General features: G+C 48.5%; 8 protein-coding genes across 8 annotated transcripts; 3 read left to right on the forward strand and 5 right to left on the reverse strand.

Annotated features, from left to right (window-relative positions):
* Positions 1–366: 366 nt before the first annotated feature.
* On the reverse strand, positions 367–1,896 carry VFPPC_06607 (hypothetical protein; the record flags this gene model as incomplete). The annotated part of the gene is made up of 1 exon (XM_018285614.1): positions 367–1,896. One exon carries the CDS (start codon positions 1,894–1,896, stop codon positions 367–369), a length of 1,530 nt encoding a protein of 509 aa, XP_018138347.1.
* A 2,002-nt stretch (positions 1,897–3,898) lies between these two features.
* Positions 3,899–4,636, reverse strand: VFPPC_06606 (hypothetical protein; the record flags this gene model as incomplete). Its single annotated transcript, XM_018285613.1, has 1 exon — positions 3,899–4,636. One exon carries the CDS (start codon positions 4,634–4,636, stop codon positions 3,899–3,901), a length of 738 nt encoding a protein of 245 aa, XP_018138346.1.
* Positions 4,637–7,466: 2,830 nt separating this feature from the next.
* Positions 7,467–9,197, forward strand: VFPPC_14080 (glycoside hydrolase family 47 protein; the record flags this gene model as incomplete). Its single annotated transcript, XM_018291851.1, has 4 exons — positions 7,467–7,684; positions 7,740–7,921; positions 7,982–8,575; positions 8,641–9,197. The coding sequence occupies 4 exons, from the start codon at positions 7,467–7,469 to the stop codon at positions 9,195–9,197; spliced, it is 1,551 nt and encodes a 516-aa protein (XP_018138345.1).
* Positions 9,198–10,020: 823 nt separating this feature from the next.
* Positions 10,021–11,700, reverse strand: VFPPC_06605 (hypothetical protein; the record flags this gene model as incomplete). Its single annotated transcript, XM_018285612.1, has 1 exon — positions 10,021–11,700. The coding sequence occupies one exon, from the start codon at positions 11,698–11,700 to the stop codon at positions 10,021–10,023; it is 1,680 nt and encodes a 559-aa protein (XP_018138344.1).
* A 2,965-nt stretch (positions 11,701–14,665) lies between these two features.
* VFPPC_06604 (heterokaryon incompatibility) lies at positions 14,666–16,456 on the reverse strand (the record flags this gene model as incomplete). The annotated part of the gene is made up of 1 exon (XM_018285611.1): positions 14,666–16,456. One exon carries the CDS (start codon positions 16,454–16,456, stop codon positions 14,666–14,668), a length of 1,791 nt encoding a protein of 596 aa, XP_018138343.1.
* Positions 16,457–18,161: 1,705 nt separating this feature from the next.
* On the forward strand, positions 18,162–19,517 carry VFPPC_06603 (alkaline proteinase; the record flags this gene model as incomplete). The annotated part of the gene is made up of 3 exons (XM_018285610.1): positions 18,162–18,425; positions 18,544–18,988; positions 19,045–19,517. The coding sequence occupies 3 exons, from the start codon at positions 18,162–18,164 to the stop codon at positions 19,515–19,517; spliced, it is 1,182 nt and encodes a 393-aa protein (XP_018138342.1).
* A 297-nt stretch (positions 19,518–19,814) lies between these two features.
* On the reverse strand, positions 19,815–21,940 carry VFPPC_06602 (fungal specific transcription factor; the record flags this gene model as incomplete). The annotated part of the gene is made up of 4 exons (XM_018285609.1): positions 19,815–20,825; positions 20,884–21,658; positions 21,792–21,832; positions 21,899–21,940. The coding sequence occupies 4 exons, from the start codon at positions 21,938–21,940 to the stop codon at positions 19,815–19,817; spliced, it is 1,869 nt and encodes a 622-aa protein (XP_018138341.1).
* Positions 21,941–22,392: 452 nt separating this feature from the next.
* Positions 22,393–23,401, forward strand: VFPPC_14079 (EF-hand domain-containing protein; the record flags this gene model as incomplete). Its single annotated transcript, XM_018291850.1, has 6 exons — positions 22,393–22,467; positions 22,586–22,645; positions 22,718–22,733; positions 22,912–23,037; positions 23,103–23,315; positions 23,367–23,401. The coding sequence occupies 6 exons, from the start codon at positions 22,393–22,395 to the stop codon at positions 23,399–23,401; spliced, it is 525 nt and encodes a 174-aa protein (XP_018138340.1).
* Positions 23,402–23,778: the final 377 nt, after the last annotated feature.

Genomic DNA, 23,778 nt, shown 5'->3' on the forward strand with positions numbered 1-23,778 from the left:
TCATCCGCTACCCTGCAATACATACAGTTCGATCTGGCAAATGCATAACACCTCTTGACTCCAATTCGGTATTTCATGCCGCGATTGGCAACCTTTCTACAAATTTGACTACAAATTCTTACATGCCTTTTTGCACCACAACAGACCACAACAGCCGAGCTTTGGCCCACTAGACTTCAAGAGTGTCACATGCAACATGACATATCTGCAATTATGGCCAAAGAACTAAAGTTGAGTTCGTATTAATATATCTCTTGCAGTACTAATTAATTCACAACGGACATCGTCAAATCGACTCGTTTACTACATACTCCAGCATTTACATCTCCAACCACTAACAACAATTGTCTAACGAACGCTCTCCATTTACAGCAAAGCAGCAGCTCCAAGTGCGGCCAAAACAATCGCAGGTTCAAGATGGCCAGCCGCGGCGGTGACAACAGGAGGACTGGTCATGGTAGAAGTAGGCATCCAAGTCGTGCCAGCACCAGTCTTGGAGCAGGCAGTGGGAGGGGTAAACTTGCCCGGCTCCAGGAAAGGAGCATAGCCAAGGCAGTTTCCAAAGTCAGAGGCGCAAAGAGACTGATTGGCACCAGGCTTAGATCGGCATGCGTTCCACTCGTCGGTGCACTTCTTGGCACAAGCATCCTGGGTGGTCTGAGGAGCGGCAGAAGTTTCGGAAGGGCAATCGGTGGTAGCAGCCATGGTGGCCTTGGTCACAACGCCGTCCTTCGAACAGGCCGTGGGAGCCGTATAGTGAGCTGGGTCGGAGAAGGGGGCATATCCGAGACAGTTGCCAAAGTCTGAAGCGCAGAGAGACTGGTTCGCACCAGGCTTGGATCGGCAGGCGTTCCATTCATCAGTACACTTCTTGGCACAGGCATCGACGGTAGAAGTGCTAGAGGCCATGTTCGTCTGAGCTGCTGTGCCAGTGGCAGTGGAATCACTGTTTTTGCAAGTCGTGGGGAGTCCAGAGCCATTCTCGAAAGGATTATACCCGACACACTTTGCCAGGGTGGCACCACAGTAAGACTGACTGGGATCAGGACCGTTCTTGCAGGCGTACCACTCATCAAGACACTTCTGGGCACAAGCATCGGCGGTAGGTGTAGCACGAGCCGCGATTTTCTTGCATGTGGTAGGAACCTCAAAGCGTCCATCGTCGAAAGAGTTGTATCCCACACACTCGATAATCTGAACAGCACAGAACGACTGGTTGGCGTTGGGTTTGGTCTTGCAGGTGTAAAATTGGCTGACACACTTCTCGGCACACTCGTCCTGGGCGGTCGACGTGGAAGTCGCCTTGGAATCGCCGGCGCAGGTTGTAGGAGTTTCGAGACCACCGTTCTTGAAAGGGTTATATCCAAGGCACTCGGCGATCATGGATGCGCAGTATGACTGGTTCGAATTGGGCTTTGTTTTACAAGCATAAAACTCGTTCAAGCACTTCTCAGCACACTGAGAGGGGGCCTTGGTGGTAGAAGGGGCGCTCTTGGAGCAAGCTGTAGGAGTAACATATGGCTCGCCGCTGCCGTTGGGAAATGGGATGAAACCAAGGCACTCGGAGTAGTTGGTAGCGCACAAAGACATGTTTGCACCAGGTTTTGTGCGGCAAGCATCGTATTCCGAAGTGCATTTCTTAGCACAAGCATCCTGGGTAGGAGCAGGAGCAGCACGCTCAGCGATCTTGGTCGAGCACGCCGTAGGCACCTCATATCCATTCTTGAAAGGGTTGTATCCCAAGCAGCCGGCATACTGAGAGCCACAGAAAGACTGGTTGGCATTCGGAGCGGTTTTGCACTTATACCACTGAGCGTTGCATTTCTCGGCACACTGCTCAGGAGTGTTGGCAGCAATGGCCGTGCCCAAGAGAGCGGCGATGGCTATGGGGGGCATGTTGCTTATTGTTTGTGAAGTGTTTGACGCTTGGAGGATAGTGTGAAGTTCAAGAGTTATTGTCGATGTGTAAACGATTGGTGTTGTGTGGGAGCAAAGCGGAAGCGGCGTTGAGGTTACTATATGAACGAATGAAGCAATGAATTGGGCTGAGATGAAATTACAACTTTAAGAAGAGACTCAATGATCCTTCTTATAGTTAAATTTCTACTCTGGAGTTCCCCCAAGCATGTAAAGCCTTTCTTCGTCCATTAGTTTGCAGATGCGCCAACAGAACTCGAAATAGGCAGCATGACATCAGGGTGAAAAACGGTTAACCCCAGCGCAAATCCGGCCCCTGGGATTCCGGCATATCGGGCTAGACTCTGCTAATCGACGTCAGAAGATGCACCTTGTCTGGATTTGAGTCCCGGCACGGCACTAGAGGTGGATTCTAGCGTTCGTATTTCTGTCTCCATGCCACTATGAATGGACTGGCTTCCCATGGGGGCAAACACAGTGAAAGAAGTAACCCTTTTCGGATACATTTTGCCTTCACTAAGCTCGGCTCCGTGTCGTTACTGGAGCTAATACCACTTCTTAATTGGTTACTGTGCTAATCCATTTGCTTACCGACGGCGTCTTGGGTTCCAAAAAAGCACAGCCAAGACTCGTAATACGTGACGGGTGAGGTTTGTGCCAGTAGCTGTAACGTTCATGTTTCTGATTACTTGCATCTAGCGTGTGGTTGTGAAGTCATGTTCGGCACAGTCTGTTTAGTTTCGGCTTGGCATTTCGCCTCTCGCTTCTGCCATGTTCCCGGTATACCTATTCGGGGCATATACTTCAGCTCGGCTGCTACTGCGTGGGACTCGGTATGAGAATTCAGGATGATATGGAAAATTATTTCGAAGCTGTCAATTGCATCATACAATTGCGTATTCGGTGTTTTACTGGGAGGATGCCATGTTGGGCAGACATCAACGAGCCCTCCGCTTGAAGAAGAAATATACAACGCGTTTAAAGTGGCAATTAACTCTTCGGTTTGATAAGAAGAGTAAAGGTCATGTTATGAACATATTAAGATATTAGGGCATGTGAAGCGACCAGCGTTTGAGTCTGGAGACTGTTCGTTGACATGGGCCCAAACGTCTTCCTAAATCACACTCTCGACCTAATACCCGACAAATGGAAAAAGAAAGCACAGTGATGTCATCTGTAGGCTCATTTGGAAAACACGAAGAAACTAGAGACGCGGGTTGTGGGTTTCGGACCCATGCCAGCAGCGGTGCATGTCTCGATATCGGCCGAGAGAATCTTACCAGCAGCCCTATAGCGTCTGTTTTTTGGGCGATGAAAGTCCACCTGTCACAATGAATGTGACAGAATGTGCTGTTGTGCCTTTTGAGCGACGACGTTGACACTGCCACGGCCTGGTAAACTCCATGCGACGGGTGGTCTTTGAACAGACAGTGGCCATTGGTTACCCCGAGTCACTCGAGACCAAGTCATCCATCAAACTAAGAAAGAAGGCTCGGTTCTCAATTCGGAATACGACTGCGAGCAATGACGTAGATCACGTCTGTCTGGCCCGGCTTATGTCTCCATCTGCTTATTCTCCAGCAAATCCCCACGCACCGTCGAGTGCTGCATGATTCAATTAGTGCTAAATTAGGTTCGGCTTGTTCACCCGGCGCAAAGTCCCGTCCGCCACACTTAAGTCAGTGGACACAGTGAGTACGAGCTTTGCAGTAAGGTTAAGCTGGGTGTTAGGGATTCACGAGGCAACCGGCGTGATACATGCTGGACACGCTAACACAGAACACAGATCTAAAACAGGCAATAAGACACGAAAACTACTAGCAATTCGGTTCTTTTGAAATGTGTATTCATTATTAGGCGTACTATAAGTAAAAGTCCATGTGATAAGTCATACTAGTCCTGCCCGTACCCTTCAAACAAATCCATCTTACATGTTGAAGCAATCCAATTCATAGCCCTTGTTTTATCCCAAGAAAAAAGTTTATAGCAAAGCCAACACCCCAAGAGCGTAGAGAGCAGCATACGCAGGAGACAGCTGAGCGCCACCAGCGGTCAACGGAGCAGTACCAGTGGGAGTAACACCAGTAGCAGAGCATGCAGTAGGAGTCATCATACCACTTGGTCCGAAGGGAGAGAAGCCCAGGCAGTTACCATAGTCTGAAGCACAAGTAGACTGGTTAGCACCAGGTTGGCTGCGGCAGGTATTGTAGGCATCAGTGCATTTCTTAGCACAGTCGTCCATCTGAACAGGCCATGTTGTCGTGGGCCAGTTGGACATGGTGCCAGAGGGCATGCCATCTTTCTTGCACCACATGGGGTTGTCATTGTCAGGGTTGTAACCCAAGCAGTTAGCGAAATCAGAGCGGCAAGTAGACTGATTAGCACCAGGCTGGCTGCGGCAACTGTTGTATGTGTCGGTGCATCTCTTGGCACAATCATCAGGCATACCAGTAGGCATACCTCCCTGAGTGGTAGTAGGGGTTTGGCCACCTTGGTTGATGCAAGCTGAAGCCTGGGCATTTGGTCCTGGGTTATATCCGAGGCAGTTGGCATAGTCGGATTGGCAAGTAGATTGGTTGGCTCCAGGTTGGCCACGGCAGTTGTTCATGGCAGTCCAGCACCGTTGGGCGCACATCTGGGGATCCTCGCCGGGTTGGCCTCCGGTAGGTTGCTGTGCGAGGACAGAGCCAAGGAGAGCTGCGAGGACGAAAGGCTGCATATTGGCGGTAGTTGGGTATAATTGACGAGAAATGTGGGTATGCTATTAAAATGAACAGTATCTGTCTGAGAAGCGTAAAGAGTGATTATCGTTTTAGTAAATTTGCAGTCTGAGCTTATGGATACAAGATCTACAACCGTAGAAATGGAGCGACGGGCCGACCTTCTTATAGATGAGTTGCTCCCTGGGTTTGCATAAGGCAAAGTGTGTAAGTGAAGTTGGGAGAATGGCAACGACAGGGCTGTTAAGATGACTTCCTTGGACTACCCCACAAGACAAGTTTGCTACATTCGACAGACTGTCTTGCATTTGGAGGTTTGATGGAGAAGAAGATCGACAATTTTGACAGCATCGAGATCGGATCGTCGGGGTGCAGGGAGCTGTTGGCAATGTGATATGCCTTGGCATACAACTACATCGTCAAGCAGATATCGATACCCTTACCTCTGCCAAAGGGACTAGGCTTTAGTGCTGTGACTTGTATCGCGAATCGCCGACTTTGAAAGACGATTCCATCACAGAGAACTTAATATTCTCAACAGGTTTCTTAGCCTCTGCTGCTCGTGTCGCGTTGGCGATAACGCGGAGGCGTTTGATGAAGTTTAAACCATTGTCGTCATCGAAAGCTTCAGACAGAGACAATGTGCCGTCTAGTTGGCCATATAACATTCCTCAACTCGGGCTCCAGCGTCGCGGCATGGATCGGGTCACGGCAGTTCAATTGGTATGACGCTTGCGAACCCCCACAACTCTGAGACTCGCAGAGTTTGTCACGGGTTTGATGGCGTTTGGCATTGCTTAGTCTCTAAATCTCAAATGACTGTAGACCTGCGTCGGATAACTCAACCGTGGTGCCTTCCCAGCGCTTGGTACTGCCCAAAAGAGAAAGATTTACAAGCAATTGGGTGCCCATCACAACGGAAATGGTTCCAAAGCAACTGGTAACGGACCAGTGATCTCTGAAATGGTGCCTCGCATTTTGGAGGCACTGTAACCGTTGCAGCCATGGCTATTGAACACAAATACCTCCCAAGTGTGGGGGATCATCGCTTCGCGAAGCCGGGATTGATGCGCACCATTCCGCACCCCCGACTACCGACTTCTCCTCAAAAAGGGAGCCATACCACCCGAATTAAACTGGTTTGACTGCTACTTTGCACCAGGAGCATATGTAAAGACAGTTGTGGAGGGTGTCAATTGGTAGCGTAAGAACTGGGTGGCACGGGTATCTTCACATCTCGATGCTGGTCGGATGCCGATAGCCTCCCTGCATTAGACCTGGTTCTTGGCTTGCCTTTTGAAGTTCCGTCGTGAATGAAAGAGTAAGTTTTAGCCTCGAATAAAAGTGCGGGTTCTCATTTCAGGCTTGAAAACGATGAGGTCACCAACCTCACTTAATAATTTGTGCACCTGTTTGGCGTTTACGGAGCCAGATTCGAGAGGAAGTAAAATAATTAAATTGCTGGGAGGTTCTTGATGTCGTCTCCCGTCATTCCCGAAGGCGACAGGCTGCAAGCTAAGATATGATCTGACTTTGTGCAACGGTGACCCTTGAAGGACATCCATGTAGGGTCGAGCCGGTGAATCAAGTAGTCTTGGCTGACGACTATATTTCCCTATGAACTCTGCTGGTCGGTCAACTTGGCAATTGAACAAGTTGATACTCCCGCACTCATGACCCAAAAGTGACGACGAAACACTGTTTGTTCTGCGTGATGGTGGCTTTGCTTGCCCTGCTGGTTGTCTCGTCGCTTCACAGCGTTGAGAGTCTGCCAAGTGGTCTCTGAACTTGCCTTGCGACGCCTACACACAGAAGTTCCTGTGCAATGTGAAATGCGATGAGGCGAGATACATCCTGGCCGCAATTCTGCATTGAAGACATTCCGTGCCTCCCTTGCCAGTATTGAGTTCCTGTCCCTGCCGAATGCCGAAGCTAGGCACAGAGAGTTGACGGTCTACTATATGGCTTGGTCAATCACGCACTAATAATGATGGCTTCTTGCCCTCATTCCTAGAGTTGGCGCAAAAGTGGATGAAGTTGCTGCACATAGCTGCCGTACATTAGACTTGGAGGGCGGTAAGTCGAACCCAATGCTTCCCCAAAGGCAAAATCTCTTGGTATTTCCATTGTAACCTTTCACTATGGGGTTCCCTCGTCATGTGGTATCTGTTGGTTCCCATGATGGCGCTTGGAGTTGACGTCGCCCCCTGCTGACTCCCTCGCAGTTCGGTCTAATTTCGATCGACAGAACAAGTAAAACTAAACCGCCACACGCGCCTCATCTTGCTCTCAGACCCCTGGACGCTTTATTCTCGGGGGAAGCAGTCTTTTCGGACCGCTTCGGTAGCTGGAGCCATTGTGCGGCCCGCCCTTTCCCCAACTAGGTTGGCACGCTCCGTTCACAAGGTAGTATTAAACCACCATTTGTAGACCTTGTGATGTTGCAGTCTCCGAAGATGCATGAACTCGCGGATTTATAGACAAATTCAGTGACCGCGCACATATTTAAACAAGGGAGTTCTATCGGGCATTTCTGTCCGTATGTTGCATCCGACATGGTCTTGTGGCCTTGACCGCGACACTAAATGTATGTAACACCATGCAGTGTCTTAGAATACACCCTTGGAAATTGCGTTGAAAGCCACGCGACGCGGCACCATGGAGTTGGGAGGTTTATCATAAAAGGTGTCTGCGGCCGAGAATGTTTTCCTTCGCCGAGCTTGTCTGGTGCGATTCGTGCTGAGTTTCCTTGAAGGATTTTGTCGCCCTTCTCCTCCCTTACAAACTTGGGAACCAATTGGCACTATTGACACCAGTAATTGGTTCATGATGGTTTTCAAATATGGCTACGCCGTAGCGGCTCTTCTTATCGGTCCCGTCTTTGGAAGTCCAACAAACTCGATATTCAAGAGGACAACGCCTCAAGCCGATTCTCGAAAATCATCTGAGGTCAAAAATGCCTTTCGGACAGCATGGGACGGATACTATGAGCATGCATTTCCTCACGATACTTTGCTACCAGTCACTGGAGGGACCTCAGACGATAGGTGGGAATTGCTTGGGAAACAGTGGTCGAGATACTTTACTGACAATCCCGAATAGAAACGCCTGGGGAGTGACCCCCATTGATGCATTGAGCACTGCAATTATAATGGAGGAGAGACAAACCGTCAATCAGATCCTCAAGTATGCGGCTACAATTGACTTTACCACCACCAAAGAGGTAAACTCGTCAATCTCGCTATTTGAGACCAACATTCGATACCTTGGTGGATTAATAGCTGGTATGTTTCCTCTCTACGTCCTTTCACAAAATTCCGAAACTTTTGCTGACAGCTCTCAAGGATACGACTTATTGAAAGGCCCAAGGGTCGACCTTGTGGACAGCGCAAACTCCAAATACGTCGACGCTCTTCTGAAGCAGGCTGCGACACTGGCCGACAGTCTCAGTATTGCCTTTGATACACCCAGCGGAGTTCCTGACGATGCTGTTTTTCTCAATCCGACCCGCCGTATTGGTGGTTCAACTACCAACGGGCCAGCCGGCTTTGGCACCTTAGTTCTTGAGTGGACACGTTTGAGTGATCTCACAGGCAATAAGACATACGCGAAGCTGGCTCAAAAGGCTCAAAGCTACCTTGTAGATCCGACTGGCGTTCCTGAAGCCTACCCCGGCCTAGTCGGGTACAATGTTGGAATCAAGGATGGTAAATTCCAGGATCAGAATGGCGGTTGGGGAGGCGGCATCGACAGTTTCTACGAGTATCTGATCAAGATGTACTTGTATGCGCCCGATGAGTTCTCTCACTACAAGGACCGATGGGTTACGGCGGCCGATTCTACAATGAAGTATCTCGCTTCGCATCCTACCAGCCGACCCGACTTGACGTTTTTGGCCGAGCATAGCGGCAAGACGATTAACCACTGGTCTGGACATTGTAAGTGGACGGATTCAACTGCGAGATGAGTACTTTGAGGGGACGATCAAGCTAATTGTGTTTAGTGGCATCCTTCGCGGGCGGCAACTTCATTCTTGCAGGTGTGTTGCTCAACAAACCCGAGTACACCAAATTTGGCCTTGAGCTCGCGTCTTCATACTACGAAACCTACAAGCAAACTCCCGCCAAGATTGGCCCAGAAGGGTTCCAATGGGTTTCTGCCGACGGTGGCAGCCCTCCACCAGCGAATCAAGCCGATTTCTTCAAGAAGGCTGGATTCTGGTCCTACGCAGGCGGATACATTCTCCGCCCGGAAACCATTGAGAGTCTGTACTATGCGTACCGCGTAACCGGGGACAAGAAGTACCAGGACATGGCTTGGGACGCATTCACAGCCATCCGCGACATGTGCAAGGCTGGCTACGGATTCTCAGGAATCCGTGACGTGATGAAGAAGGATGGTGGGGGACACGATAACTTCCAGCAGAGCTTTTTCTTGGCGGAGACGTTGAAGTATTCTTATCTCATTTTTGCACATGAGTCGGAGGTGCAGTTCCATGGGCAAGGCAAGAACGCGTTTGTATTTAATACTGAGGCGCACCCGTTCCGAGTGCGTCACTAGGTCAAAGAGTGTATATACACAAAGGCATTTACTATTTCGACCACTTATACGGAGTCTAATTGGCATTGCCGCTCGGGTTTGTGGGTTTGATAGGGAATACATTTGTAGGCAAACCCGACATGCGGTTGATGGCTCTACGAAAGCAACAAGTTTAGTCATTGATTGGCCGAACCTGTTGACACGTGTGTCCTATTTTCATGTTTCGGTCTACTGGCATGAGGATCTACTTGGGGCCTAATAAGGTGTGTTATTGTATTCCGGTTGATATAGCTAGTCAGCTCTTGAACCATGTCCGATCTAGGACATGTTCTCAAGCACATATCACTTAGTCAAGCTGGCGAAGATAGACGGCACGACAAGTCAAGGTGGCTGCTAAAAGGAGACTTTGGTACGAAGCCTCAATAAGGTCCAAGTAAAGGCACTTTGCAACGTCGTGGAAGCATGCTTCTGACACCGAAGTCCGGCATTGGACCCAGATGTAATGACTTGGTTGCTGGCCTATGGCCGGAAAAATCGCTATCCCATAAGCTCTAGTTGCAGAATTAGTTATATTAGTCGCAAACACCGTACGTAGCAACTCTCGAGCGACACCTGTAGATGATTACGACCATTTGACCGCCGATAGTAGGTTTTCCACGGCTTTGGTTCCTATGAGTCATTCTGTGAACGATAAAACAAATACATTCTCATAATTGAATTACCGACTGCCTAATGATGCTGTCACATAACAAAAATCCATTACAGAATCCCCGCCCCTCCTGCATTCGTCTGCACGTACACCATCTTCAGCTCAAAACAGTGCCCCAGCGACATGATGATGCCATCATACCTGCTCTGTAGCACGAGAACTAACATCTGTCAAATCTGGAAATCCCATGCGGGCCGTATCAGTTGCTGGCATATACCAATAACCCATTGGATGCCACAAATCGGTCTCTCGGACCCAGCAGAGCCCCTGGCCTCGCAAAAGTTCCTCAGCCTTACCGACCTCATCATAGGGGGAGTCGCGGACCATTTGGATTGCCCTTTCTGCTTGCTCCAGAAGATCAATGTCGTCACTGAGCTCGGCATCAGCCCGTTTCTGGACAATATCACTGAACAGAGATGCCGCCGCTGCTTCATCTCCCTTGCGACGCCGGTGCCTCAGCATCTTGGCCAGATCGAGACGCACCCAGAGCAGTGTCCGATTGTTTTTCTCATGGCCCACCTGATTCAAGACGTCCTGTAACACGCCGATGGCTGCGTCAATGTCTCCTCCGTCGCACAAAAGATAAGATCTGAGGTGTTTGGCCTGGCATAACCGCACATGGCGATCCTTCTCGTCAAGCATTCCGAACTCCTCAATTTGCCCAAGTAGCTTCTCGGCTTCTTCCCTCATCTCAGAATGCCGGTATGCGATGGCTGTTGTTATAGCTAAATCAACTATGCAGAGGCAGGACATTGGGTAACCGGTCCGTTCCATCCAGCGGTGGGAAAGTGATGGTACGAAATAGAATTTCTTGTCATGTAGCCGTCTAATATCCGCATCAGAAATCAAGAGTGCGAGTGTATGGCAGTCATCACCACCAAGAATGTTCCTCATCTTCTGGGTGTATGTATGTATGTCGTGTGTCGCTGATGACACATCCCATTTTTTAGGGTCGACAAAGATCTTTGCATGAGCATGCAGAGCCTGGGCGTGGTGCATTCGCAGCAGCCGTTGAAGACGCTGTTGATTAACAGTCCAGGCAGACGTAAAGGTTTCCAGAGCTGTAGGAATTTTGTTCATAAGCATTTCTGCCCGCCCTTGCTTCAACAGCGCCGAGGGAACTTCCTCTGGACGATAACGCCATTGCTGTGCCGTAATTTCGACGTACATGTGGTGCGCTTCAAGTACGTCGCCCTGCAACATGTGAGCGTCCGCTAGACGCAATTTTGCAGGTAGTATGTCCACCGTCTCAGGTTCTCCCAGAGCGTCAAGCACCTGGCTCCAGACCTCTTTCATCTTAGAGATATTTCCCCTCTCATCGTGGAACATGCCAAGGCGCCAGAGTGCCCGCCATGAAGTATCCCTGCCGTTATGGGACTTCAACCTTTGACAAAGTTCTTCGTACGGAGCCTCAAAGTAGTCTTCCAATTGAAGCAACTCCCTTTGTTTTGCGGGTAACTTGGCTGCCCAACTCTTCAATTCGTGCTCGACGCGAAAAATTGCTATCAAGCAACCGTTGTGTTCATGAAGGTATTCCACCCAGTGAGTGAACTGCAAGGAATGCAAGAACTTTGAAGCTAGTTCGACCAGCTCTGAGTCTGGTGATTCTACCTTCGTCAAGTGTTCATGCCACTTCATTGCAGATGTATGGTACTCGTCTAGACTGTAAGACATGCGCCGCTCGAGATCACTGTGAAAATCGTTAAGGCGTCTCCGCAACATATTCTCAATGCCGTCCAAATTAGCATTGCCACTCCTGAGAAGACACTCAAGATACTTGCGGGCTAAAGTGGAAGGGTCGGTTTCTTCAGACATTCTGTCGGCGACGCGGAGGAACCCCAGATCCTAGGGGTCAGGGTTTGATGCTGCTCGGGTATGTTTTCGTTTTCGTTTTCGATCGCCGTTTCGTTACGGCAGTTGCCTCCTTGTAGTATCGACGAATATGCACTTGACGTATAGAATACGGGCAGAGCACCTAGTTGTGGGAAAGTAAGAGGGAAAGAGGAGAGAAAATTGCAGAGCGACCCCAAGACGTTCTATCCTTAAATTTGCACCCCAATGGATCTGTGCATAGTTAGCGGATACCACCATGTTTTATGAACTGTTATTCACCACGGTTGTTGGATTTTGTCATCCCACGTTTCAAGTAGCCATTCAGAAGAGACTGTGCGTGAACAGAGTGTGTTAAGACGTAGGACTCAGACCAAGCGCTATGTTTGGAAGCTGCGTCACTGGTAACAAAGGACAGCCAGAGAAGGGTGGCGAATGTTCTTGAAAACGAGCTTGAGAGTTCACCAAGTTGAAATGCGATCTACCACGGCAAGAACACCCGAACGGTACATCTCGTACAAGGCTCTAGTGTGCAACGTACATATTGCTGCCAGATGAGTTCACTCTCTTTCATTGGCATGAGCTGGGGAGATTCCTGTAAGCCTAAAACTAGTCATAGCACAATATTTCTGTGATGTATCATTTTCATATTTAAGTTGAACTAAGTGAACTGTGAATGGCCGACTCCCACTTGCAGGAAAAAGATGTGATTTGGGATAGACAATGCGCAGGGAGCATGTAAAATGCTGTGAACCCGGCGGAATAAAGCTCATCGGCGGCATCTGGTAATTTTTTGTATCATTAAGACATGTTACTTCAAGAGCATCGTGGCCACGCATCTTTAAAATTCACAGCGTAAACAATATCCGCGGTGGGCAAAGTGTACAATCACAGGGCGTGCATGTGGTTGTGGTTACTCGTCAGACTTTAGGAGTCAACACCAACCACATGAGAGGATTGATGAAGAAACGAGTATATGGGCTCGCCTTCGCGGTATGATTGTGATTCAGTGTATCAAAGCAAATCAGTACTCATTCATAGTGGGTGTACGGGCTAACTATCATGTCAACGGCGAGTTTTCACAGCAATTAATACACGTCAAAATAATATAGAACTTCATCCTAGTACGGAGAAATGCACATCCAGCTAATTGTGCTAAGGCTACATAGTATAGAAGCCACAATCTTGAGCTGAAATGGTGTTTGCAAAATTGTAACTGTAATCAAAGGCACCTCGGGAGTAGCAACTATAGCCAACATTTACCTAGTTCATAGCAACAGCTTTCTGTCGTGCTTAAAAAACCAATCAACAGACGTACTGATGAAGTTTCGTTCGTCTAGACCAGAATACCTGGAGATAGACAGCCAAGTTTACCCAGACAACATCGACATATTTCGACGCACTCTGCTCAGTGATCGTAACCGGCACGCTATCAGCCTGCGTATACTCTATTAGCATAAGCACTTATCAAAATATGCGGCTTAAATGGCCCCTAAAATTCACACAACACCGCAAGCCCATTCGTGGCGAAGTATTTTCGGGGACACCTGGAGACCTACTTGATCAGCAGCGCACCGGGTACGAGCATAGATCCCCTCCCTCGTTCATAATACAACTTCGGCAAAGGAGCAACTGCCAAACATATTCAGACGCGATGTGACAGCTGAGCGGTTTACGGGTGCGTTTGAGATCGTTGTAGATGCCTTCAGCCATACACCGATACTTGCACTTAGTTGGAAAATAGCACCCCCTTCGGTTCACTTCAGCGGGTGCGGCGGAAGAAAGACCGGCCAAAGAGATGAGAATCACTGAGATGAATTGCATGATGTCTGCAGAGTATGTTGCAGCGCTAAATCCGTTTGTATTCTTCCGTTGTGACTGCCAAAGGGATGTGGACTGTGGTCGAGTATTACTCCAGATTTCTGTTGTGTGATTTACGGGTCGACACTTCCAAGCTGTAAACTCAATGTTCTGGCAGCTTTATAAGAGTTTTTTGCCATCTGCAGCAATTCTCTACAGAAGCCCGTTCCGAATAATGTTCTTCTGGTGCTTCCTCTGGAGACACCACATCACAGAATACGCATTTGGGCAATCAGCCACGCCGGACCGATTGGGTCGGCTTACTGAACACATTGTATCCAAAAATAATCATTTTTGCCGTACCAACAAGAGGAACTTTTATTTGCCACCGCTCTCGCCCCGTACAAGTGTGGCAAGCACAAACAGGACCGACCAAACCAATGAACAATGGTAGGAGAGACGAGGTTCAGTGTCAGGGAAATTGAATAATCCAAATTGCGTTGACCAGGTCACCGGGATGTCCATTTAAAACATACTGTCTATTGGTTATTGGGTGCTAAGATATTCCAGCATTACAAATTGACCAGTTCTAATGTCAGTCAATCTTACCACTGTTGAGGTAGAGCAACCAACTACCTTCTGTTTGGTTAGCTTGCCTAGAGTGTCGAATTCGTCGAATTCGTAATCTCTGCACGCCAAACAACCGTTTCGTCAAAGAGGTAACGAGTGGAGGAGAAACTGGCCTGTGTGCAGAGTCACCATCAGCCTGTAAGGCTCGCTTTGGCCAGTGTCTTGTTTGTTGTTTGTTCACTGCCGGTTATTGCTCACACCTGCCGCACAACTCAGCAACAAGGAGTGTAGTCAACCTGAACGGGATGAGACACGGCTCAGGTAAGATTTGTTGCAAAGCTCATAACAACTGCTTTAGACCTTCTCAGACAATCCACCGTATTGCAGCTGAATCTGTCCATGTTTGCACTCCTCCAAACTCAGACATGACACCACTGCTTGCAAGAATGCACCAAAATTGCACAGACTTCTGTTCAGACAGGGAAACTGATAGCGAGTCTGTGTACATATTACCATCTCACGCCCACGTCAATACTTCAACTAGACATTGGCCGCCTAAATGAATCTACATGCACCTCAGCTAAACAGCCAACGCACCCAATTTATCCTTCAGTTCCTCCATACCATCATCATCCCCAAAAAGCATAGCATACAAAGTCCTTGCCTCCACCCTAATCACCTGCGTATATATACCCTCAATCCGCTTGATCTCACCCTTTTTCACACCCGGGGCCGCCGTTTGGCCCATCAAATCCTTAATCATGACCGCCGTCCCACATACATGCTGTGTAGTCCAACTACCATGATCGTGGCGAATAACGATACGTTTCATAGGAACGCCCTGCACTCGACATATAAAGTCTGCTAGTCGTGCCGTAGGTGGAACAACCGCAATTTTATACGGTATCGCCTCCGGACTAGATTCCTTGACAAGAGCAAGGCGAGGCTCGTCGGAGGCAGTCGAGTGGTAGTTCCAGGATCCTTCAAACTCGGGCGACATGCGCTCGTCATCGTCACTCTCGTCAGGGTCGTACTTGGAAAACGAATACAGAGAATGCATGCTGTCGGTAGTGATGAAGTCTATTCGGTAGTTCTCGGTCTGCGTTAACTTCGGGAGCTTTCCATCCTCATCGTCAAGAAGGTGCTGCATCAGAACGTCGTGCTCCTGGTGCGCAGCGTCCAGAAAGTCCTCATATTCGTTTTGGTATACTCGCTGCAACTCTGCCTCCCATTTATCCGTGAGGTCTAATGATCCGCGCATTTCCGAAATTGAAGGCCCCATGGCGATGATTCTACCAAGACATGTGGTCACTAGCTCGACAGACGATGATGCCCACTCATCTCGCCCTTCCGTTCTCATATGATCATATAGGGACTGATTGCCCGGTTTATGATGGAATTGGACGACTCCGCCTACAGCTTCCATCTTGTCCCCTCCCAGTAAGTCTCGGAGGAGCTTGCAAAAGGCAGCCTTTTCAGAGTTTTTGGACGGCAAAAGCTCCTTGCGGCTCATGAAATGGACAGTGTCTGCCCAAACTTCGCGGAGGGACTTGTTATAGTCAATGGGAAAGTCGCGTCCATCAACAGCAAGACCGACTAGCCCATAAATCTTGTCCCTGGGATCCTTGCACAGGGCGTCAACATGGTTCTCTAATAGCTTCTTCAAGGAGCAGCTGCCGCTGTACTTGTTTCGTCGCATGGCCTGTAAGCTAAGTGGTCCAACGCCGCTTTCATCCCCGTCTGAATGCTTTTCGACGTGCTTTACAAAGCGATCCCATTCCAAGGCGTCTCCGCTACCAATACAGACCCGAATCTTGCGAGCTTTTCCAATCTCCTGAAGAATCCACACTCGCTTCCAATACTCATCGCCTGCTACGTCTTGTATCGTTTTCTGTAAATTCTCTTCGACGTCCGTATCAGTTGTAATATACTGAGGACCGAGCCAAACCACCACAGATGCAGCGCGGGAATAAATATGCGGCATGATGCGCAGCTGGCGACTCTTTTCTGGAATGTCCTTCTGGTTGATTGAGATGGCGTCAACCCAGATGGGTAAGCCACGCGATTTTCCATGCAAGTATTGAAGTGCCGCATGGAGGTTCTCCGTCACGGTAACCTGGACACCGTCCACAATGATGGGTTTTTGAACGGATTCATCGCCCCAGCGGTAAGACAACGCCTCGTATTTCTGCGGTTGAGAAAAAGTGAGGACCTGAAGACTGCAAACCAGGTGTCCTTCGGCGCTTAAATCGGGCTCAATTGTGAGCACCCTAATACTGTCGGTTGAGATGCTCAGCGGTCGACTAGCATATGGCTCCAATGGACCACCAGGGGCTTGCTGAGCCGCAGTTGCTGTAGATGCCGACGACATGTCCGGGTTTTGTCACTGTGATTGAGTTGCCTGGTGTTTAGGGAATGCAAAAGCCACAAGTAGTTTCACAGCCCATAGACGGTTAGGAAAGATGAGACACGGGACCTCTTTTTTTTTCCTGGGAAGACCGCGATAAATAGCAATGTGCAAAAGAGTTATATTTTGCTGCCAGAGTTGCTAGTTTGTTTTGTCTCCTCTTAATTAGGTCTAAACATAACTGTTAAGACCTCTGTTGAATGCATCAACAAGGATTCTTGGTGGGTCGTTCCGACCATTGAGAATACTTGATGACACGAAAGCTGAAGATTGCGGAGCAAGGACGTCCAGGATGAGGCTGAGGGGCCTGAGTAATTTACATTTCCGATTATTTACCAGAAGCAAGTGAAACATAATTGTGGTCTTAAGTAGAAAGGATTTACCTTGCTGCCACTTTCCTTCTCATCTTGCCAATAGTGGTCGTCTTGCCTGTGGAGTGTGCATATTACTTTATTCGGATACTTCGTTGGCTGAGGATGTGTAGACAGTCGACTCACGCTCCCGGTTGAATTGTAGTGGCTAGTACCTGCCAAGGGGAGAATTTATGGCGCTATTGTTAAAATGATAACGAAAACAGGTGGTATAAGTTATCAACCTGAAACAAGCATGGTTATTTATAAATGAAGTGCTGAAAAGGCCTTAGTAGAGCTGGATTTGTCTGTGCCCGTAGGATGCCCCTGCTGGGTGTCTCCCTCCACTCTCCTGGTCACTGTTGGCCCAACCCGAACCCGTCTAGATATATGATACAGATTTTCTTGGGAAAAGAGGGTTAGATACTCCCTTTATAGACCGCCTTGAGGGATTTTCTTGATATCGAGAGAAAGGTCAGAAGAGGAGGGTCGGGGTATAGAGGTCAATTTTCGGAACAAAACGGTCAGGAAAATAGGAACAGAGAAGGTCAGAAAAGAAACGTCGGGGAATGGAGGCCGAGTTTCGGAACAGAATAGTCAAAAATAAAGGAATGGGGACGACCAGAGCGATCCTCGTTGACAACTTATGTCAGTTCTTTTCGGATCATCTCATTCACACGCTTCTATATTTACAGTCAGATGTCACAGCCTCTTCCAGACTTCTTCGTATAGGCTTGGGGATAGATGCATTATGTCTCAGGACATCGGAACCCATCCTTGAATGCAGACGTTTCCACGCAACATATCTAGGGTTTCATGCTGGCAATTATGTTATGCGTCTCGTTCACCCTTTACCAGCCAGCAGCACGACCTCTTAACGTACAATATGAAGCTTATATTACGGTCCAATGCACGACCGTGGTCTTGGCAGGCAGCAGGCGGATTATGCCAGCATGTTTCACACGGGATGGCCCGAGCATGCGCATAAATCCAAGCCCTAAGATGGCGCGAAGAAGTCATTCAGACATGACTTGCATTCTTAGTATGCAGATAATGCTCAAGTCATTCAGAAACGACTTGGGGGTTTTTTTACACGGAGAGTTCTCAAGTCATACGGAAATGAGTTGCATTTTTAGTACGCAGATAATGCTTATGGTCAAAGTATATGCGTATTAGCTTCAGGCAGATTAAGCAGGCTGGCATGTAAATATAAATAGTCAAGTAATCAGCATAACCTCATAACTCTAGCTTCTTGTTCCAGACTTCTAATTATATTTATAACAAACTACATCTAACACTTCCATACCTTCTTTCCCACCATGGCTATCTACCGAGGTTTCGTGGCAATCTTGCTAGCCATACCTATATTGCCGTCTTGCATTGTAGGCCTTGGGCTAAGTGAAAGACAGGCGGCCGAGACCAACAACAAGTTTATTATTAGCTTGAAAGATGGCCTCTCAAAACGCGAGGTTGATGCCTACGTAAACCGGGTCAATGATTTCCATGAGCGAATCCTTGGTCGACGCGAGCTAAACTTCCCTGGCATCGAAAATAAGATAGATATGGGCAAGTTTCACGCTATCGTTGGTCAATTCGATGAAGCTACTCTCCAGAAAATTAAGAATAGCCCCGAGTTACAGCTATTCTAATACCAATTTATATGCTTGGCCAGAAACGGATTCTAACCATTGCTAAATATAGGTTGCAGAAGTTGAGCCTGATGAGCTCGTTCGTATTAGTGAAGTTATTGTCCAACCTGATGCAGGCTACGGCTTGGCTGCGATATCTAGCCAAGGTCCAGGCTCTACCGACTATCGCTATGATAATAGTGCCGGCAAAGGCACATTTGCATACATTGTGGACACGGGCATTAACGCCGATCACGAGGAGTTTGGTGGTCGTGTCACCAAAGGATTCAACGGATTCAATGACTCGATCATTGATTTATTTGGTCACGGCACTCTGGTTGCTGGTGTTTTGGGCTCAAAGACATACGGCGCGGCAAAATTGGCTAACCTTATTGATGTCAAGGTATTTGAAGGGGATGAGACCCCAAGGTCGAAGGTTCTCTCTGGCTACGCTTGGGCAGTTAACGACATCACCAGTAGGGGCCGTGCCAGCCGATCTGTTATCAATATGTCACTTGGTTAGTAAATTGCCGCGACTCAAACTTTGGAGGCGGCTAACGTTTTACTCATTTAGGTGGGCCGTTCAGCCAAGTATTCAATAAAGCTGTCGAGAGTGCATTCCAGTCCGGTATTCTTACTGTCGCTTGTGCCGGAAACGATGCCAAGTCTACAGCAACGGCGTCCCCAGCGTCAACCCCCAACGCAATAACAGTCGGTGCTATCGATCAGAGTTGGAAAATGGCCGGATTCTCCAATTTTGGCTCAGAAGTTGACATCTTGGCTCCTGGCGTTGATATTCTGACGACTTTTATTGGGTCAACCACTGCTAAGAAACGCGCGAGTGGAACGTCCCTCTCCTGTCCTTACGTTGCTGGCATGGCATTGTACGTCGCTGCTCTCGAGAATATTAACTCTCCCGCCGAAATAACTAGCAGGATTCTTGCTCTCGGAACCAGAGACAAAGCTACGGATTTAAAGAGTAATACAGTTAATCTGGTTGCGAACAACGGAGCTTTAGGCGTTTCTCCCAGAGCTTTTAACTCATGACCATCTTGAGATCGATACCTTGGGATACGCGTTCTTGCTAGTAGTGCAGAATAGCCTAGATAGCAAATTAAACTAAACCTTACCCTAAGATGATATTAGGAGTATGGGAGAAACGTTCTATACTAAAGTCATGAGAACTGTCTTGCTAAAATGAGAATCTAACATGTCCTCATGCTGAGTTCGAGATGGAAGCCGACATCATGCTACTGCACTATCCTGTAACGCGCGGCAAAGGAATGTTGTATTTCATGTCCAACCTAACTTCGACAACGTTGCCCGCGAGATTGTCCATATTTTCTATCTGTGAATAATATCAAGGTCATGCTCTCTTTCCCCCTTTTTGACCTTCCAAGCTGCACTATGACCAAGCCGAACGAGCTCCATTACGAATTCGCAGATTTCTTGGATATGTTCAATCTCCTCCACGCATAGTCCCTCAGTTGGAATACTGCGTGCAATATTTCCCACCGACGCCAAGATCTGCAAGTCATTGTCTGCTTCCTCACCGAGAGGGTGTATAATGATATTGATAAAGAGTGGCATGGCAGCCATCGGCGCATAGTGAGACACCACCCAAACTGAATCCTCTTTCCAGAAGTTGACCACAGTTTCCAAAAAGCGGAAAATAGAACGACTGGCTTCTATGGACAGATCAGCGCTCGAGTGCACTACGCTGTGCAGGTCATCGGGTAAGTTCCTCTCAAAATCACCACACTTTCGGACCATTGTGTGAATGTTGATTATGGTGAAGAGGTAGTCAAGCTGCAAGTTGATGATGTGCGTGCCGTCTTCTGCGCTCATAGTTGCCGAGATTGGAAGGTTTGAGTCTGGGTGGATGGATAATCTGGGGCGATAGCTTGATTCGATTGATAACCGCCATTCCTCAAGCTCATCATCAAGCTGCCGAACGTGCGATAGGAGCTCGCTCTCTTCATATGTAAATGCTCGCGGCGAGCAGAGCAGTCGGCATGCGTTTTCTTTGATCTTTGCGATGTGTATGTCTCGCGGCTGGTTGTACCAACACGTCTGGTTGCTGCATTCTCCAGCATCACCGACGTCGCAGTAATTGGAGGTAAGTAGCGGCGGACTCCCAGTACGAAGAGAGGCGTCTTTGTCGAAGCAATAGCATAGCCAAAATAACCTTCGGATATGGAACCTTGATTGCTCGTCGAATATGGGAATATGTTGAGGCAGAAGAGCTAGCCTTGACAGGAGAAAATGGCCGCCAAGATCACATACCATACGACATGCGCTTGTAAAGGTGATGGAAGCCTCTCGACATTGCCCTTTCATTTTTTGGTGTGCCCACTAATCTGATGTGAGCCAGGAGCACAGCACTTGCGAATTCTGAACTACCTCGACTTACCAGCAAAAGGGTGGCTTGCAGGCTGTCCAAGTTAACAGAGTTATTGGAGATAATTAATAGACGTTTAGCCTCATGGATGCATTCGCATGACTCCGGAAAGGAATGAGATTGCCGGGCCCCTTCCGTGCGACTAACAAGAGCGAGCATGGCCCAGAGACAAGCCTCCGCTGATGTCCGACGTCCTGGGTCGGGCGCCTTGACGTCGTACGCACTCGCGATGGTCACTTCAAGGAGGTCCCTTTGAAGTACCGGAAAGACTATCGAAGTCTTGGACTTGAAGAAGACACCAACGAGGTATCTGCAAGTAGACTCTGGAGGCAATATTCTTGATCGTGACAGCAATGTAGAAGAGACAGGATCGGGAGGAGTGCTGACAGGATCTCTAAAGATGTTAAAGTTTTCCAAAAACACGCGCTGCCCTGCGCCTTCCGAAATCCACTGTCGTCCCCGTGATGAAAAGATGCCTACTCCCTTGAAATACCAGTTATCGCCAAGCTGACATCTTGATAACCTGTAGGAGGGCCTAGACTGAGTGACTTGGGTCGGTGCGGGATTTACGTGAAGCTGAAGGGGCGGAGGATTTCTGGCTGGCTGCTCGCCTGCGGCTGTGGTCGGAGATGTCAAGTGATAAGAAATGCTACTTGTTGATGCTGATATCTCGGACCAAGGCGAGGTACCGCCAGTTGTATTTGTTGATTGTGCAGACTTTGACCTGAGAACGCCTTCGAGCTCTTCTACCCGGTGGGAGAGTTCCTGCACGACATCGGATGCGGTCCTGCAGCCTTGTATTGGTCATCAAACCCACCAAGATTCGATGATGAAAGGGATTGCTAGAGATGACTTGCCTCTTGTTTGGATTTTTTGGAACGACTCTGACGAAGGTGCAAGACAGGCCTTGACTCGCGCACCAATCGCATGGGTCACCGGGGTTCGCGATTAAGCATTGGATCTAATGAACAAGGTGTCAGCTGATGAACCTTGGACGCTGATCATTTAAAAAAGAATACATGGATACCTTGCGCTTGTAGCATAAGTCGCATGCGCGCCGAGGAGGCATTGTTGTGATGGAAGTTGACGTAATCGGAGGGACGGAAAAGAGGGGGAAGATGTCTGGTCGGCATGGCGGAGATCCGAGATGTCACTGTTGAACTTCAAGTTGCTTACGCCTGAAGATGGCACTAGTTAGTGGCCAGCTGCTGCGGGAGGCCTGTGCTTTCAATGTCCATGTCAATTTGATTCATGTCATGTCTCGACTGTATGTGGAGATCAATATACGACACACCACCGTATGTCCAAGCACAATGTGGCATCAGGTCCCGCCAGACAAGACGACTTGGACATCTTGCTTGAGAACCTATCTGATGCTGTAAAATAGCATAACTTTACATAGCTTAGCTTATTATAGCTTAATTTAACAACTTCCTAGGAATATCAAGATTATAAGAAACCACCACCCTGCCTCGAGCCTACAATATCCTACGGCTCTGCTCAGGAAATTCCCCTCTGGCGATGCCATTAATATGTAACATTCCGAGCAATCTACCAGTCGAATCTACCATCGTTGCTCTCATCCCCTTCAGAATGGTGCGCCTCTTTATCATTATACGCGACTGGCTTCTGCTTGGCGATGGACCAACTTTGGGGGCAATTGCCTGCAGCAAGATTCGCCTGTTTGGTAGCCGCCAACTGACAACTGATACAGAAGACTGATGCAGTCGACAACGAGCAGGTCTCCGAGATCAAGAAGGCGTTCTCCTTTTTTGTGAGTATTGCCCAGATATTATTTCCTACGACCTGGTCGCCTTGAGGCTGGTGCTGATTGGAGTTACTATAGGACAAAGATGGTGATGGTGAGTTTCTCTCCGGCCGTCATAACCGCCTTCATAGAGAAACGCTCTCTACCTCCAATTCTCCCTTCCACTAGACGCCAACTTCGATTCTCCACGTAGGACTGGCCATGTACTTGATAGCCAGACATATGAATCAAATAAATACTACCCAGAAGGAGTGCTAAGCGTTCGATGTCAGGGAAAATCACCACCGAGGAGCTAGGCACCGTCATGCGATCGCTTGGCCTGAACCCATCCGAATCCGAGCTGAAGGACATGATCAACGAGGTCGACGCCGATAACAGTGGCACCGTCGAGTTCCCAGGTGCGCCGCCCTGTGAGACCCGTTGTTTCATGAAACAACGGGATCGGCTGACGTGCCTCATCCAGACTTCCTGGCCATGATGGGTCGGAAAACGAGTGACAAGGACTTTGAGGAGGAGACTTGCGAGGCATTCAAGGTATTGGACCGTGACAACGACGGTTTCATCTCCGCTGCAGAGCTGCGCCGTGCCATGAGCTCCATTGGCGAGAAACTCACAGACGACGAGGTTGATGAAATAATTCGCGTGGCCGACCAGGATGGCGATAGCCGCATTAGCTGTAAGAAATACTCACGAATTGATACAAGACTTGACTGACAATAAATCAAAGATGGCGAGTTTGTTCAGCTTCTGAAGCAAAAGTAAACAACAAATCTCGCAAATGATTTTCGCTGTTGGCTGCTCAGATCGCGCGAGCACGGAAAGGTTTGAAGGTAAACTCAACTACTTTAGATAAGGCCCTTCAAGAGGTCAAATCTCTTCTGATCCGGATGTGTTCCAATCAAGCAGTGGATTCGGGTGGTATTCTCAACATGGACAGTACATAGAGGAACAGGCATGGGAGCGTTATCTGGGAACATTGAATATTGTGAGCGATGCAATAGTGTCCACAATAGATGAAAATGAACTGGGCCTCAGTGGTTGGGATTACCTACCTTGCATCCATCTGTGAATCAATTGCCCGCCCCGACGTATCAAGACGATGGGTGTGCAAGATGCCGTCGGGGTCCTAGATAAACCGA

Source organism: Pochonia chlamydosporia (genome assembly GCF_001653235.2).
Source record: "Pochonia chlamydosporia 170 chromosome Unknown PCv3seq00008, whole genome shotgun sequence".
In the NCBI taxonomy this organism is placed as follows: domain Eukaryota; kingdom Fungi; phylum Ascomycota; class Sordariomycetes; order Hypocreales; family Clavicipitaceae; genus Pochonia; species Pochonia chlamydosporia.